This window comes from Salvelinus alpinus, chromosome 3 (assembly GCF_045679555.1).
Source record: "Salvelinus alpinus chromosome 3, SLU_Salpinus.1, whole genome shotgun sequence".
NCBI lineage: Eukaryota > Metazoa > Chordata > Actinopteri > Salmoniformes > Salmonidae > Salvelinus > Salvelinus alpinus.
In genome coordinates this window covers 58,069,355-58,086,337 of record NC_092088.1, presented here as the reverse complement: position 1 = coordinate 58,086,337, position 16,983 = coordinate 58,069,355, and the positions used below count along the sequence as shown (strand labels likewise).

General features: G+C 44.1%; 1 protein-coding gene across 2 annotated transcripts in view; it reads left to right on the top strand.

Annotated features, from left to right (window-relative positions):
* Positions 1 to 15,821, top strand: part of LOC139571006 (anaphase-promoting complex subunit 1-like) — a 60,038-nt gene extending 44,217 nt beyond the window's left edge. For both annotated transcript variants that reach the window (XM_071393446.1, XM_071393445.1), the window contains exons 39-49: positions 91 to 284; positions 1,700 to 1,786; positions 2,368 to 2,485; positions 6,884 to 6,961; positions 7,281 to 7,348; positions 10,770 to 10,908; positions 11,709 to 11,795; positions 12,107 to 12,202; positions 12,852 to 13,053; positions 15,143 to 15,277; positions 15,470 to 15,821. In XM_071393446.1, coding sequence (XP_071249547.1) covers positions 91 to 284; positions 1,700 to 1,786; positions 2,368 to 2,485; positions 6,884 to 6,961; positions 7,281 to 7,348; positions 10,770 to 10,908; positions 11,709 to 11,795; positions 12,107 to 12,202; positions 12,852 to 13,053; positions 15,143 to 15,277; positions 15,470 to 15,597 — 1,332 coding nt within the window. In that variant the 3' untranslated portion in view covers positions 15,598 to 15,821. The remainder of the gene's footprint in view (positions 1 to 90; positions 285 to 1,699; positions 1,787 to 2,367; positions 2,486 to 6,883; positions 6,962 to 7,280; positions 7,349 to 10,769; positions 10,909 to 11,708; positions 11,796 to 12,106; positions 12,203 to 12,851; positions 13,054 to 15,142; positions 15,278 to 15,469) is intronic.
* Positions 15,822 to 16,983: the final 1,162 nt, after the last annotated feature.

Genomic DNA, 16,983 nt, shown 5'->3' with positions numbered 1-16,983 from the left:
TCCATTTAAGCCAATAGAATACACTCAAGCTCCAAATCACCACAACCAATTTTTCTCTCTCACCTTGTCTCTGTGTGTCTCCTATGCCAGACGGGCCACTATAACCTGCAGACATGTCTGAGCATGGTGCTGCTGGCCCTGTCCATGGTGATGGCTGGCTCTGGTAACCTGAAGGTGCTGCAGCTCTGCCGCTTCCTCCACAAGAGGACCAGTGGAGAGATGAACTATGGCTTCCACATGGCCCACCACATGGCCCTGGGCCTGCTCTTCCTAGGAGGAGGGAGGTGAGACATGTTTCCACAACAGGTTTCAGCCAGCCTCTCCAATGGTCATAGCTGACATAAATATGGCTTGTACTGTCTTTTGCATTGAAAGTAAATCAAACATAATCTAGTCAATGGATATTTTACTTTTCACCTGTCATTTGTACCTGTATCAATATTGATTGCATGTTTTGCTACAACACGTGTATAATGTGTTGACGTGTTAGGGGTGTCCTGTTATGTGAGTGTTCTTTATAACAAATAGTTCAAATATCCCAGGGCTATGCAAACAGTGACTATGGGGTATCTAGTTTTATGTAACAATACTCATTACTGATGCTAAATCTGTCTCCTTATCAACATTTACTAGACAAACCCTTTGATTTTAGACTTGCTTATTTTAGGGCTGACAATTGCAGGCCCACAACTTCAAGGTCGCAATTTGAATGGCCTTATTGTAGTATTCTCAGCCTATTCCGGCCTTGAACATACGCCTGCGTAAGGAAAGATTGTAGTGGGGAGCAGACACATGGCGTCTTTCTTTTAATATTTTCTTGCACTCACTCTATCTCTTTTTCTCTCTCTGGATGTGGTCTGTGGAGAATTATTTCATCCTGCATAGTAACCAATCACCATACAGCCCTGCCAGTCTGGCTTTCATCATAGAACCTGAAGTGAAACAATTATCTTCTCATTTTGTGTAGCTACAGAGTTCCACAATGAGCCTAGTCTCAGCATAGGGAATGGGTCAATTCAAACATAGTAATATTGCTCAGGGACAAGTTTCTGAAAATGAATTTGAGAAGCGCTAAATGAGCAGCCATTCTCAGTGAATATGTTACTCTACAGTTCAAGATGAGATCAGTGTTGAGCAAACAGAAGTTGACTGTTGCTCTGTATGTTTGTGGGTCTTGTTATCAAGCTGACTCGTGTAGTAAATAGTGCTGTTTTTTACACCTCTGTCTGTAATACACTTTGTAAAAACAGGTACATCCCAGCCAATTCTCTTTATCCGTTGCCATGGAGAGCGGATGAGTGGCAGCTCGTGGGTTGAGAACTATTCTCTTCAGTTGGTATTTTAAGAGGAGGCGAGGCAACCCCTCACCTACACTAACCCAAACAAGTGATTTTTCTCTCCAAGCCGACACAATGGTTTGAACCAGCCTAAGCACACACTTAGGTGCTGTCATTTTTTTATTTAATTTTTTTATATTTTTAAGTAGGGCTTTTATGAGCACAAATTCAGGTGCCTAGCAATTCAAAACGGTTTTGCCCAGGCCAAATTCCTCATTTGTTCTTTGGACCTATTCACCAAAAAAGGATTCTATTGTAATATGTGCCAACATCAACACTCTGATGTGATGTGCCTGTTTGTTTACATTTATGTCTGTATCCATTATGTAGTGGTCTGATGTTAGCCCATTGTCCTCTCCCAGGTACACTCTCAGCACCTCCAACTCGGCCATCGCTGCCTTGCTTTGTGCTCTCTACCCCCATTTCCCTGCCCACAGCACAGACAACCGGTAAGACACACAACCGCAGGGAATACAAACAGTAGGTACAGCTTATCAGAGCTCGAAAATGGCAGGACAGACAGAGCTCTAACGTAACGGCATAGACTTTCAATGACCATAATGAATTTGGTGTGTACTGTTTGAAAGTATTGCTGTTTTGAGCTGCAGATTTTAAGAATAACAAAATGGGCCGTGTGAGTGTTACACTCCCTCCCCGTCACACGGCCCATTTTGTTATTCTTAAAACTTGCAGGGAGATAAGAAATTCATCAGAACTTCTACTGACAGAGCCAAGTCAAGCGCTCTAAGTCAATGACCATAATTAAGAATAGTTAAAGAATACCATATAGACGAGGGCTATGCAAGTATTGCAGATTTTTCGTTTCTACCTGGTTGGTGGTTTTTCAATTGATTTGTAAATGATTAGACAATGTTCACTCATCTGGTCAGTTCCGACCGGGTCTGACTCAGTTGTTGATTAAATCCAATCAAGTTGATTTGATTTAGAAGGAAAGGGTGAAAAGCAGCAATGCTGTGGCCCTCCAGGTCCTTAATGTAAAATGTTTATGTGTGTGATCTCTGTGCTTCAGGTACCACCTGCAGGCTTTGCGTCACCTGGGTGTCCTGGCGGCTGAGCCTCGTCTGCTGGTCCCAGTCGATGTGGACACACTGAAACCCTGCTACGCACTGCTGGACGTCACATACAAGGTATTCAACTCAATGAGTTAGTCCCCAGTCAAAATACAACCCGTTGAGACCAATGCATGGTCATAACGCCCATTTAGTGTCAACCTAGCTGTGTCTGCTATGACCTTCATATGTGATACCTTCAAGATGAGTCTGACTCATTCATTCAGAATTAAAGCCACGTGTTAAAACAATCACTGGAGACCCATGAACTTGAAAATGATGAAACTAAACAGGTGTTAATAGAGGGAAGTTAACATTTTGGAATGCACTTCCCAGTTTCAGTTTTGCATGTACTCATCTGATCCCTCACTATAGAGTTGATTGGTACAGTGTGCACTTGTATTAGTAAGAGGCAATAGCAGAAGTGCTACATGTAATACCTCAGAATTTGGCCCTGCTAATAGTAGTAACAACAAGCAACTGTTTACTTCCCTGTATTTAATAGTGATCTTGTTACACAGGAGAACTCAAGTTGAACCTTTTCGCTCTCATTTACTGAAAGCGTCATAGGTGTCCGACTGGGCGCTCTCTTGCGTCATACATTTTCCTGTGAACATAGCCATAGTTGTCACTTCCTCTATTTAGCCTTATTTGAGGAGGCTTTGGTACTGTATGTCTGTCATTTCATTATTAGCCTAAAATGGCATTACATGCGCACAATCTTTTTTGTTACCTTTATTTAACTAGGCAAGTCAGTTCAGGACAAATTCTTATTTACAATTATGGCCTACCAAAAGGCCTCCTGCCGGGACGGGGGATTAAAAATAAAATTAATTAAAATAGAAATATAGGACATAACACAGATCACGACAAGAGAGCCAACACAACATTACATAGAGTCCGAAGATGACAACACAGCATGGTAGCAACACAACATGACAACAACATGGCAGCAGCACAACATGGTAGCAGCACAAAACATAGTACAAACATTATTGGGCATAGACAATAGCACAAAGGGCAAGAAGGTAGAGACAACAATACATCATGCAAAGCAGCCAGAACTGTCAGTAAGAGCGTCCACGATTGAGTCTTTGAATGAAGAGATTGAGATAAAACTGTCCAGTTTGAGTATTTGTTGTAGCTCGTTCCAGTTGCTAGCTGCAGCAAACTGAAAAGGCGAGCGACCCAGGGATGTGGGTGCTGTGGCAGAACAGGTGTTCTATGTGCTCAAGATATTGTTCTTGGGCACAGGGACATACAACAAGGTAACCTGCCTAAATTACTACCGACCCGTAGCATTCACGTCTGTAGCCATGAAGTTCTTTGAAAGGCTGGTCATGGCTCACATCAACACCATTATCCCAGAAACCCTAGACCCACTCCAATTTGCATACCACCCCAACAGATCCACAGTTGATGCAATCTCTATTGCACTCCACACTGCCCTTTCACACCTGAACAAAAGGAACAGCTATGTGAGAATGCTATTCATTGACTACAGCTCAGCGTTCAACACCATAATGCCCTCAAAGCTCATCACTAAGCTAAGGACCCTGGGACTAAATAACTCCCTCTGCAACTAGATCCTAGACTTCTTGACGGGCCGTCCCCAGGTGGTAAGGGTAGATAACAACACATCCGCCACGCTGTTCCTCAACACGGGGGCCCCTCAGGGGTGCGTGCTCAGTCCCCTCCTGTACTCCCTCTTCACTCATTGCACGGCCAGGCACGACTCCAACACCATTATTAAGTTGGCAGATGACACAACAGTGGTAGGCCTGATCACCGACAAAGATGAGACCGCCTATAGGGAGGAGGTGTGAGACCTGGCCGTGTGGTGCCAAGGCAACAACCTCTCCCTCAACGTGATCAAGATAAAGGAGATGATTGTGGACTACAGGAAAAGGAGGACAGAGCACACCCCCGTTCTCATCGACGGGGCTGTAGGGGAGCAGGTTGAGAGCTTTAAGTTCCTTGGTGTCCCCATCACCAATAAACTATCATGGTCCAAACACACCAAGAGTCGTGAAGAGGGCACGACAAAGCCTATTCCCCCTCAGGAGACTGAAAAGATTTGGCATGGGTCCTCAGATCTTCAAAAAGTTTACAGCTGCACAATCGAGAGCATCCGGTCTGGTTGCATCACTGCCTGGTATGGCAACTGCTCGGCCTCCGACCGCAAGGCACTACAAAGGGTAGTGTGTATGGCCCAGTACATCACTGGGGCCAAGCTTCCTGCCATCCAGGACCTCTATACCAGGTGGTGTCAGAGGAAGAACCTAACAATTGTCAGACTCCAGCCATCCAAGTCATAGACTGTTCTCTCTGCTACCGCACGGCAAGCAGTACCGGAGCGCCAAGTCTAGGTCCAAGAGGCTTCTAAACAGCTTCTAGCCCCAAACCATAAGACTCCTGAACATCTAATCAAATGGCTACCCAGACTATTTGCATTGCCCCCCCCCCCCCCCCATCTTTTACGATGTTGCTAGTCTCTTATCTATGCATAGTCACTTTAACTCTACCTACATGTACAAATTACCTCGACTAACCGGTGCCCACTGCACATTGACTCTGTACCGGTACCCAAATCAAAATCAAATCAAGTTTATTTTATATAGCCCTTCGTACATCAGCTAATATCTCGAAGTGCTGTACAGACACCCAGCCTAAAACCCCAAACAGCAAGCAATGTAGGTGTAGAAGCACGGTGGCTAGGAAAAACTCCCTAGAAAGGCCAAAACCTAGGAAGAAACCTAGAGAGGAACCAGGCTATGAGGGGTGGCCAGTCCTCTTCTGGCTGTGCTGGGTGGAGATTATAACAGAACTATGCCAAGATGTTCAAAATGTTCATAAGTGACAAGCATGGTCAAATAATAATCATGAATAATTTTCAGTTGGCTTTTCATAGCCGATCATCAAGAGTTGAAAATAGCAGGTCCGGGACAGGTGGCGGTTCCATAACCGCAGGCAGAACAGCTGAAACTGGAATAGCAGCAAGGCCAGGTGGACTGGGGACAGCAAGGAGCCATCACGCCCGGCAGCCCCGACGCACGGTCCCAGGGCTCAGGTCCTCCGAGAGAGAGAAAGAGAGAGAGAAGGAGAGAATTAGAGAGAGCCAAGATTTTCAAAATGTTCATAAATGACAAGCATGGTCAAATAATAATCAGGAATGAATGTCAGTTGGCTTTTCATAGCCGATCATTAAGAATTGAAAACAGCAGGTCTGGGACAGGTAGGGGTTCCATAACCGCAGGCAGAACAGTTGAAACTGGAATAGCAGCAGGGCCAGGCGGACTGGGGACAGCAAGGAGTCATCATGCCCGGTTTGCCGTGACGTATGGTCCTAGGGCTCAGGTTCTCCGAGAGAGAGAAAGAAAGAGAGAACGAGAGAATTAGAGAGAGCATACTTAAATTCACACAGGACACTGGATAAGATAGGAGAAGTACTCCAGGTATAACCAACTGACCCTAGCCCCCCGACACATAAACTACTGCAGCATAAATACTGGAGGCTGAGACAGGAGGGGTCAGGAGACACTGTGGCCCCATCCGATGATACCCCCGGACAGGGCCAAACAGGAAGGATATAACCCCACCCACTCTGCCAAAGCACAGCCCCCACACCACTAGAGGGATATCTTCAACCACCAACTTACAGTCCTGAGACAAGGCCGAGTATAGCCCACAAAGATCTCCACCACAGCACAAACCAAGGGGGGTATACCCCCTGTATATAGCCTCGGTCTTGTTATTTTACTGCTGCTCTTTAATTATTTATTTCTTTAGGTATTTTTCTTAAAACTGTATTGTTGGTTAAGGGCTTGTAAGTAAGCATTTCACTGTCAGGTCTGTATATATACCTGTTGTATTCGGTGCATGTGACAAATAAAATGTAATTTGATATGGAGGATGAGGGCTGCAGTTAATATCTCAGATAGGGGGGAGTGAGGCCTAAGATGATGATGTGGCCGGGGACACTTTGCTTCTTCAAAGTCCAATATCTTGAAAACATGACTGCTGACATGCAACTGATTTTGGGACTGTATCAACAGTGGACTAATTGAAAAAATACCAAAATATAATTTTCGACTGGAGTTTTCCTTGAAGGTCTGCTGAAGGTTGGGTTTGCGGGTTCACCATGAAGTGCTCCTTATTTCAATTACTCTGGAACAGCAGAGGGAGAGACATGTTGCGCACATCAATTATAATGACACCCCCTGCATATGTGCAATCACACACTTCACCTCTGCACGTACACACACACTGCATATTTCGAAGTTCACTATGATGTTGCATGCAGCACACGTGTACATGATTTGAATGTGTACATGGTGAATTTACATTTTAATTTTTTGGCACGCACAGCTTTAGTCACAGTTTCAGTTCATGTTATGTATAATGGCTGTGTGTTTCTGTGTTAATTTCTTCTTGAAAGTCTTCAGAGTATATTTATTGTTTTTTTCTCCATTTCAGGAGACTCCATGGTATGAGGAGACTACAGTGGAACTGATGGCCCCCACCATGTTGCCTGAGCTGCAGCTCCTCAAAAAGGTAGAAGGAAATGTAGTACTTTATCAGACAAATGTAGTCAGGCTGCACAATCTTTCTGTTTAGTCTTGTCAAGCAGGATGGTTGATGTCAACATTAAGATTTACAAAATGTTTGTTTGGAAATGAGTAATGCGATTTGGACTTGTATGCAATTTATAAGCTTTTCTTACTTCCTTTTTATAATACAATACAGGGAAGAAAGGTCACTTAGGGCGGTCAAACTCAGCTATTACAAGAAAATAATATGATATTTTCACATTGTTCTCAAAATAAAGTTTAAAAAAGTATTGACTGACCTACTTGTTTTAATGTGCTTACAGGTGAAAGTAAAAGGACCAAGATACTGGGAGCTGTCCATAGACATGAGTAAAGGGACTCAACATCTAGAGTAAGTCCTCCACTTGTATGTGAAAGGTTTCTGGCCCAATATACAGATTCATATCATGATATTTCTGTGTGTGAGAAGTTCCCAGGTCTATGTTCAGTGATGTCTTTACGATACAGAGAGTTTGTGATGTGCTGCTGTAATGGTTGATAATGGCCGCAAATGTTGTTTTGTCCATCCTAACGGGCGACCCAAAATGTGTGTATTTGACTATATAAACTCAGCAAAAAAAGAAACGTCCCCTTTTCAGGACCCTGTCTTTCAAAGATAATTTGTAAAAATCCAAATAACTTCACAGATCTTCATTGTGAAGGGTTTAAACACTTTCCCATGCTTGTTCAATGAACCATAAACAGTTAATGAACATGCACCTGTGGAACGGTCGTTAATACACTAACAGCTTACAGACGGTAGGCAATTAAGGTCACAGTTATGAAAACTTAGGACACTAAAGAGGCCTTTCTACTTACTCTGAAAAACACCAAAAGAAAGATGCCCAGGGTCCCTGCTAATCTGCATGAACGTGCCTTTGGCATGCTGCAAGGAGGCATGAGGACTGCAGATGTGGCCAGGGCAATAAATTGCAATGTCCGTACTGAGATGCCTAAGACAGCGCTACAGGGAGACAGGACGGACAGCTGATCATCCTCGCAGTGGCAGACCACGTATGACAACACCTGCACAGGATCGGTACATCCGAACATCACACCTGCGGGACAGGTACATCACAACTGCTCGGGCAGTTATTGTTGCCATCCAAATCAAATTGTATTGGTCACATACACATGGTTAACATTTGCTAAACATGTGTATGTGACCAATAAAATTTGATTTGATTTGGATGGCAACAACAACTGCCCGAGTTACACCAGGAATGCACAATCCCTCCATCAGTGCTCAGACTGTCCGCAATAGGCTGAGAGAGGCTGGACTGAGGGCTTGTAGGCCTGTTGTAAGGCAGGTCCTCACCAGACATCACCGGCAACAACGTCGCCTATGGGCACAAACCCACGGTCGCTGGACCAGACAGGACTGGCAAAAAGTGCTCTTCACTGACGAGTCGCGGTTTTGTCTCACCAGGGATGATGGTCGAATTTGCGTTTATCGTCGAAGGTATGAGCGTTACACCGAGGCCTGTACTCTGGAGCAGGATCGATTTGAGGTGGCGGGTCCGTCATGGTCTGGGGCGGTGTGTCACAGCATCATCGAACTGAGCTTGTTGTCATTGCAGGCAACCTCAATGCTGTGCGTTACAGGGAAGACATCCTCCTCCCTCATGTGGTACCCTTCCTGCAGGCTCATCCTGACATGACCCTCCAGCATGACAATGCCACCAGCCATACTGCTCGTTCAGACAGGAATGTCAGTGTTCTGCCATGGCCAGCGAAGAGCCCGGATCTCAATCCCATTGAGCACGTCTGGGACCTGTTGGATCGGAAGGTGAGGGCTAGGGCCATTCCCCCCCAGAAATGTCTGGAAACTTGCAGGTGCCTTGGTGGAAGAGTGGGGTAACGTCTCACAGCAAGAACTGGCAAATCTGGTGCAGTCCATGAGGAGGAGATGCACTGCAGTACTTAATGCAGCTGGTGGCCACACCAGATACTGACTGTTACTTTTGATTTTGACCCCCCCTTTGTTCAGGGACACATTATTCAATTTCTGTTTGTCACATGTCTGTGGAACTTGTTCAGTTTATTTCTGTGGTTGAATCTTATGTTCATACAAATATTTACACATGTTTGATGAAAATAAACGCAGTTGACAGTGAGAGGACATTTCTTTTTTTGCTGAGTATATTTCTCTCTATACAGTGGGGCAAAAAAGTATTTAGTCAGCCACCAATTGTGCAAGTTCTCCCACTTAAAAAGATGAGAGAGGCCTGTAATTTATCATAGGTACACTTCAACTATGACAGACAAAATGAGGAAAAAAAAATCCAGAAAATCACATTGTAGGATTTTTAATGAATTTATTTGCAAATTATGGTGGAAAATAAGTATTTGGTCACCTACAAACAAGCAAGATTTCTGGCTCTCACAGACCTGTAACTTCTTCTTTAAGAGGCTCCTCTGTCCTCCACTCGTTACCTGTATTAATGGCACCTGTTTGAACTTGTTATAAAAGTATAAAAGACACCTGTTCACAACCTCAAACAGTCACACTCCAAACTCCACTATGGCCAAGACCAAAGAGCTGTCAAAGGACACCAGAAACAAAATTGTAGACCTGCACCAGGCTGGGAAGACTGAATCTGTAATAGGTAAGCAGCTTGGTTTGAAGAAATCAACTGTGGGAGCAATTATTAGGAAATGGAAGACATACAAGACCACTGATAATCTCCCTCGATCTGGGGCTCCACGCAAGATCTCACCCCGTGGGGTCAAAATGATCACAAGAACGGTGAGCAAAAATCCCAGAACCACACGGGGGGACTTAGTGAATGACCTGCAGAGAGCTGGGACCAAAGTAACAAAGCCTACCATCAGTAACACACTACGCCGCCAGGGACTCAAATCCTGCAGTGCCAGACGTGTCCCCCTGCTTAAGCCAGTACATGTCCAGGCCCGTCTGAAGTTTGCTAGAGAGCATTTGGATGATCCAGAAGAAGATTGGGAGAATGTCATATGGTCAGATGAAACCAAAATATAACTTTTTGGTAAACTCAACTCGTCGTGTTTGGAGGACAAAGAATGCTGAGTTGCATCCAAAGAACACCATACCTACTGTGAAGCATGGGGGTGGAAACATCATGCTTTGTGGCTGTTTTTCTGCAAAGGGACCAGGACGACTGATCCGCGTAAAGGAAAGAATGAATGGGGCCATGTATCGTGAGATTTTGAGTGAAAACCTCCTTCCATCAGCAAGGGCATTGAAGATGAAACATGGCTGGGTCTTTCAGCATGACAATGATCCCAAACACACCGCCCGGGCAACGAAGGAGTGGCTTCGTAAGAAGCATTTCAAGGTCCTGGAGTGGCCTAGCCAGTCTCTAGATCTCAACCCCATAGAAAATCTTTGGAGGGAGTTGAAAGTCTGTGTTGCCCAGCAACAGCCCCAAAACATCACTGCTCTAGAGGAGATCTGCATGGAGGAATGGGCCAAAATACCAGCAACAGTGTGTGAAAACCTTGTGAGGACCTTGTGAGGACTTGACCTCTGTCATTGCCAACAAAGGGTATACTGTATAACAAAGTATTGAGAAACTTTTGTTATTGACCAAATACTTATTTTCCACCATAATTTGCAAATAAATTCATAAAAAATCCTACAATGTGATTTTCTGGATTTTTCTTCTCATTTTGTCTGTCATAGTTGAAGTGTACCTATGATGAAAATTACAGGCCTCTCTCATCTTTTTAAGTGGGAGAACTTGCACAATTGGTGGCTGACTAAATACTTTTTTGCCCCACTGTATGTGTTGTAGGTCCATTCTTTCCAGAGATGGGGTTCTGTATGTGAAGCTGCGTGCGGGGCAGCTGCCCTATAAGGACGACCCTCGGGGTTGGAAGAGTCTATTAGCCCCCAACGTCAATAACAGGAACTCAGAAGTCCGCACATTCAAGGTACAAACATCCTGGCCCTCCGCTTACAATCCAATCCTTTTATGGTGCAAAAAAGGCACATGTTTCTACGTTAATGCTACTTTAGCACTATAGTAATATTGTATACATAGAAGGTTCAGTCATACTTTACCATTCAGGTCATATTTGAGAAGGTCTGGTCACAAATTTCCTAGGTGGCAAAGGTCCTGTTGAGAATGGCTGGCATACAGTATTTTTTATTTGAACATTTATTTAACTAGGCAAGTCAGTTAAGAACAAATTTTTTTTTTTACAATGACGGCCTACCGAGACAGAGGGTTAACTGCCTTGTTCAGGGGCAGAACGACAGATTTGTACCTTGTCAGCTCGGGGATTCGATCCAGCAACCTTTCGGTTACTGGCCCAACGCACTAACCACTGGGCTATCTGCTAGACCAGTACACACATTTATTTTCATTAGTATGTCAAGGTTGAGGAAATTGAATAGCTGAAATCAGTATAATAGACCTAGTATAATGAGTCAGAAAGGGTAAAAATAGGTCATATTGATGCTCATATAATCCCAGTATAACAAGGAGTAGTCACTTGACGTCACTCTGGAGTGGCGGAACGAAACCAATATGTCTTGACAGTATGTGTGACCACTTATTTCCCTGTTCAGTCAATGTCAACATCCGTACCTGTCTATTGCCCAATAGCCTTCTCAGTCAATATGTCCCACTAGGTGCAATACATCATCCCTCATTGGAAATCTCCCAGAGCCCTTCAGTGTGAGTGCACAATCAGGAGACCTTGTTGTAGCAGTTTTTTTTCTCCCACAGCCCGAGGCCATCTCAACCTTCACCTCCGACGCTGCCTTGGTCTCCTTTGCTGAATACTTTTGTAAAGCCTCGGATAGCGTGAAACATGTGAGTTGATTAGGAAAGTATGGTATATGGTGCAGCAGGAGGCACGTTTCAGCTATAGGTTAACATGTCTCTCCCCTTGTGAATGCACTTGTTAATCACTTGAATCCCATTTACATATTACATCCGTATATGTAATTGGAGACACTGTGAAATTGAAGGAGATTGGTGATAACCTTTTTGTTCATGATTCTATTTAAATTATTGAAACACCCTTCACTGTCCTATTTTATAATTCCAGTTTGTTTCTGATTGTTCAATTGATAAGCTCGCACTGAATGGCGCTTATATTTGCTGTTGTTGTCTTTGTCCAGAAACAGGACACTTTGGCTTTATTCTCTGCCATTCTATATGAGTGTGTCACTCAGGAGAACCCTGAGATGCTGCCGACATACATCGCTATTGATCAGGTAAGAAACATAGAAATTACCCATACAATAGCAGCAGTGGTCTCTCCAACCCTGTTCCTGGAGAGCTAACCTGTAGGTTTTCGCTCCAACCCCAGTTGTAACTAACCTGATTCAGTTTGTCAACATGCTAATTATTAGAATAATGTGCACTAGATTAGGGTTGGAGTAAAAACCTACAGGACGGTAGTTCTCCAGGAACAGGGTTGGATAGCCCTGATGTACATGCTCCCACTCATAGAATGCAACTGTATTACTGTTAGTTAAAGATTCACTTTGCAGAAATTGCTCTGCCATTTCCTGGTTGCTAAAGTTCTAATAGTTCCCTAATTTCCGTTTATGTGACGAAACAAGCAAGTATAGTGTAGAGAATCATTCACCATCTAAACCGCTGTGAAATATACTTTCCGTAACCAAAAGTAAAAGACACAAAAAACAAAACTTAAGCACGGGAAGCATAGAAATAGAGTACATGGAACAGATCTACCGCTTCTTAGACTTGCTTTCAATGAGAATGACAGATCTATAATAAGTTTTCATAGATTGACTTTTCCCAATGCATACTGATGTCACTTTAATGTGCTCTCGATTGTATTTCTCCAATGTCTTCTCTCTGTGTGTGTGTGTGTGTGTTGACTGTTTTCTCCCCCAGGCGGTACGGACCCTGGAGCAAACGGAGATGTGTGAGACGTTTGCTCTGTGGCAGATGAGACTGGTGTTGGAGCTGTGTGAGAGCAGGGTGCTGCAGCACAGACTGAGGGAGGGGGCACAAGGCAGGGGGCTGCTGCTCAGCTCTGAGTTCCTGCCTGTCATGAAAAACTCTGCTGATGGCACCCTGGACCGCTGGCTCACTGGTGAGCAGTCTCAACACAGTGGGAGAGGCACAGAGGATAGACTGTTAACACATCAATTTGAAGGAACTGTACATTTGAATGTACACAGGGCAGTTTGTACCAGTGTGTACCTGTACTGTGACACACAGTTCCCATCAATGGGACTGTACGTGCCAGAACATGTCTTTGGGTGTGACAACTAAAGACGTGGGAGGTGATTATGGCAGGCTTTCTTTCTCATGAAATATTTGCAAGTGGCAACCATCAATAGAAAACGGATTGTGATAGTCTTAAATTAGGAATAAATAAAATAAAATGTTATTTGTCACATGCGCCGAACACAACAGGTGTAGACAATACCGTGAAATGCTTACTTACAAGCCCTTAACCAACAACGCAGTTTTAAGAAAATATTTATAAAATAAACTAAAGTAATTTTTATTAGATTTTTTTTTTGTAAGATAATAAACTAACAGTAACGAGGCTATATAAAGGTGGTACCAGTACCGAGTCAATGTGCGGGGGTACAGGTTAGTCGAGGTAATTAGTATGGGTAAAGTGACTATGCATAGATAATAAACAGCGAGTAGCAGCAGTGTAAAAACAAAGGGGGCAGGAGCCTTTTGGACCTAGACTTGGCACGCCGGTAATGCTTGCCATGCGGTAGCACTGAGAAAAGTCTGACTTGGGTGACTGGAGTCTCTGACAATTTTTTGGGGCCTTCCTCTGACACCGCCTAGTATATAGATCCTGGGTGGCAGGAAGCTTGGCCCCAGTGATGTACTGGGCTGTACGCACTACCCACTGCAGAGCCTTATGGTCAGATGCCGAGCAGTTGCCATACCAGGCGGTGATGCATCCGGTCAGGATGCGCTCAAGGGTGCAGCTGTAAACTTTGAGGATCTGGGGACCCATGCCAAATCTTTTCAGTCTCCTGAGGGGGAAAAGGTGTTGTTGTGCCCTCTTCACAACTGTCTTGGTGTGTTTGGACCATGATAGGTTGTTGGTGATGTGGACACCAAGGAACTTGAAGCTCTCAACCTGCTCCAGTACAGCCCTGTCTATGTGAATGGGGGTGTGTTCGGCCCTCCTTTTCCTGTAGTCCATGATCAGCTCCTTTGTCTTGCTCACGTTGAGGGAGAGGTTGTTGTCCATGCATCACACTGACAGGTCTCTGACCTCCCTATAGGCTGTGTCGTCGGCCTACCGCTGTTGTCTTGTCAGCAAACTTAATGATGGTGTTGGAGTCGTTAGGCCACACAGTCGTGTGTGAACAGGGAGTACAGGAGGGTACTGAGCACACACTCCTGAGGTGCCCCCGTGTTGAGGATCAGCGTGGCAGATGTGTTGTTTCCTACCCTTACCACCTGGGGGCGGCCCGTCAGGAAGTCCAGGATTCAGTTGCAGAGGGAGGTGTTTGGTCCCAGGGTCCTTAGCTTAGTGATGAGCTTTGCGGATGTAGCCTGTAATCAATGTCTTCTGGTGGGGTTATGTATGTACGGTCACTGTGGGGACGATGTCGTCGATGCACTTATTGATGAAGCCGGTGACTGAGGTGGTATACTCCTCTATGCTATTGGATGAATCCTGGAACATATTTCAGTCTGTGCTAGCAAAACAGTCCCGTAGCTAAGCATCTGCGTCATCTGACCACTTCCGTATTGAGTGAGTAACTGGTGTTTCTTGCTTTAGTTTTTGCTTGTAAGCAGGAATCAGTAAGATAGAATTATGGTCAGATTTGCCAAAAGGAGGGCGAGGGAGAGCTTTGTATGCGTCTGTGTGTGGAGTAAAGATGGTCTAGAGTTTTTTTTTTTTTACCTCTGGTTGCACATGTGACATGCTAGTAGAAATAAGGTAGAACAGATTTAAGTTTGCCTGCATTAAAGTCCCCGGCCAGCTAGGAGCTGGAATTATCTTGGTAGATAGTGTGGTCTACTGCTTATCATGAGGTGCTCTACCTCAGGCCAGCAATACCTCAAGACTTTCTTAATATTAGACATTGCGCACCAGCTGTTATTGACAAATAATCCGGTCCATTACATGATTGCAGGTAACCTCTTTACATCTGACCTGTGTGTGCGAAAACCCGCCCCCTCCCCTGTCTCCACAGATAACAGCCATGTATTGAGGGCATACATGAGTGGCCAGTCCCTTACTGAAGACATGCTGTCCAACATGCTGGCGTGCTTCCTGGTTTACCACTCCATCCCCTGCCTCAGTAAGATGTCTGCCACACACCTGGAAGGTAAACAACTGTTAGCTGAATGTTGTGGTTAGATTTACGTTTAGTTTGAACCTAACATGTTTGACACTGGTGGTCTCTTATTTGGCTGACTGCTGGATTCTTATATCTGACTCCTTTTGTCTCGTGTGGAGAAGTCGTCATGTCTCTGCTGGTCTCTCATGTTTCTACCAATCCGCTCACTTGTTTCCACAGGAAGTACATCGTTCCCTGAGCTCCTGTTGAAGTTCAGTCAGCTGGGCATACCTGTACGCGCTCTGCTGCGTTTGGGCCCTCTGCTCCTAGGGACTGCAGGCTTCTGGACCGGACAACTGGCCTGTTGATATTACCCTGAACTTTGACCGCTAACCTTGGTCTCTGACTTTACCCTGGTCTTGACCCACAAGGGTCACTCTGCAATGCTTGTTGCAGCTCGCAAGAAATGGATATGATATAACATTTCATTGTAAAGGCTTTCTTGATACAGATTGTATGTCAAATGTTTGTACTGTACTTGTTTGTTTTCAATATATAATAATACAGTAAATAAAATGTGATTTGAGACTAATGTTAGTGTAAGTGACAAGAATTTACACTGAATGTATTTAAAGCTGTTAACTAACATGGATGTGGACGACCAAGAACTTTAAGCATTGTAAATGTTATTTTGGCCAACTCTGTGTGGTTGCAGTATTGCCATTTTCTATTTTCCATTACAAGAGCCATTTCGGCACCGGATATAGTCTAGACTGTTACCTTGAATTATCAGAAAATTTGTTCCGGAAAAGTTGTTCAGATATTAGTTCAGTCTCTGCAGTATGTGTTGGGAAGTAGTGCGTGGGCTGTGGTGAAACAGAATGCATTGGCCAGAGCTGTGATCTAACAACATAACTGCTCTGGGAACATTCCACAGTATAATGGAAAACATCCTGCAACAAATACCACACCCGCCTCACCCCATACAAATCTCTGTTTTCTTTTGGCTTTGTACAGTGCATTCGGAAAGTATTCAGACCCCTTCCACGCAGTAAATAACGTTTGCCTCATGTAAATTAGGTATTTGTTTTTTGTTTGTAATAAATGTGCAAACATTTCTAAACCTATTTTGGCTCTGTCATTATGGGGTATTGTGTGTAGATTGAGGGGAAAATAAATAAATTGATTACATTTAGAATAAGGCTGTAACACAACAAAATGTGGAAAAGGTCAAGGGGCCTGAATACTTTCTGGATGCTCTGTATAGCCAAATAGCTTTGTCCTCATCTTGACCATGAATTGTTAAACATGGCCTAGCTGTTTACCAGTCTCCCCATGGTATACATTCAGACTCTAAAAAAAACTAAGTTGACTATAGCTCTTTTGTGGCATCTGTAGGACCAACTGGCATGAAAGGCACACAGAGCAGTGGCAGATGGATTGCATACATACCACGTTCGTAGAAGTGCTGTCATGTGGTTCAGTGAACATTACAGACACACAGGAAAGTATTTGATTTTGTGAGGGAGAAGCATCAGAATGTAGGGAATTTAAAGGCCCAGTGCAGTCAAAAACTTGATTTCCTGTTTTTATGTACATTTCCATACATAAGGTTAGAATAATACTGTGAAATTGTGAAAATTATGATAATGCCCTTTCAGTGTAAAAGCTGTTTGAAAAGAACACCTGATATTTCAGCCTGTTTTGGTGGGATGGAGTTTTGGCCTTCCATGGTGATGTCACCATGCATTAAA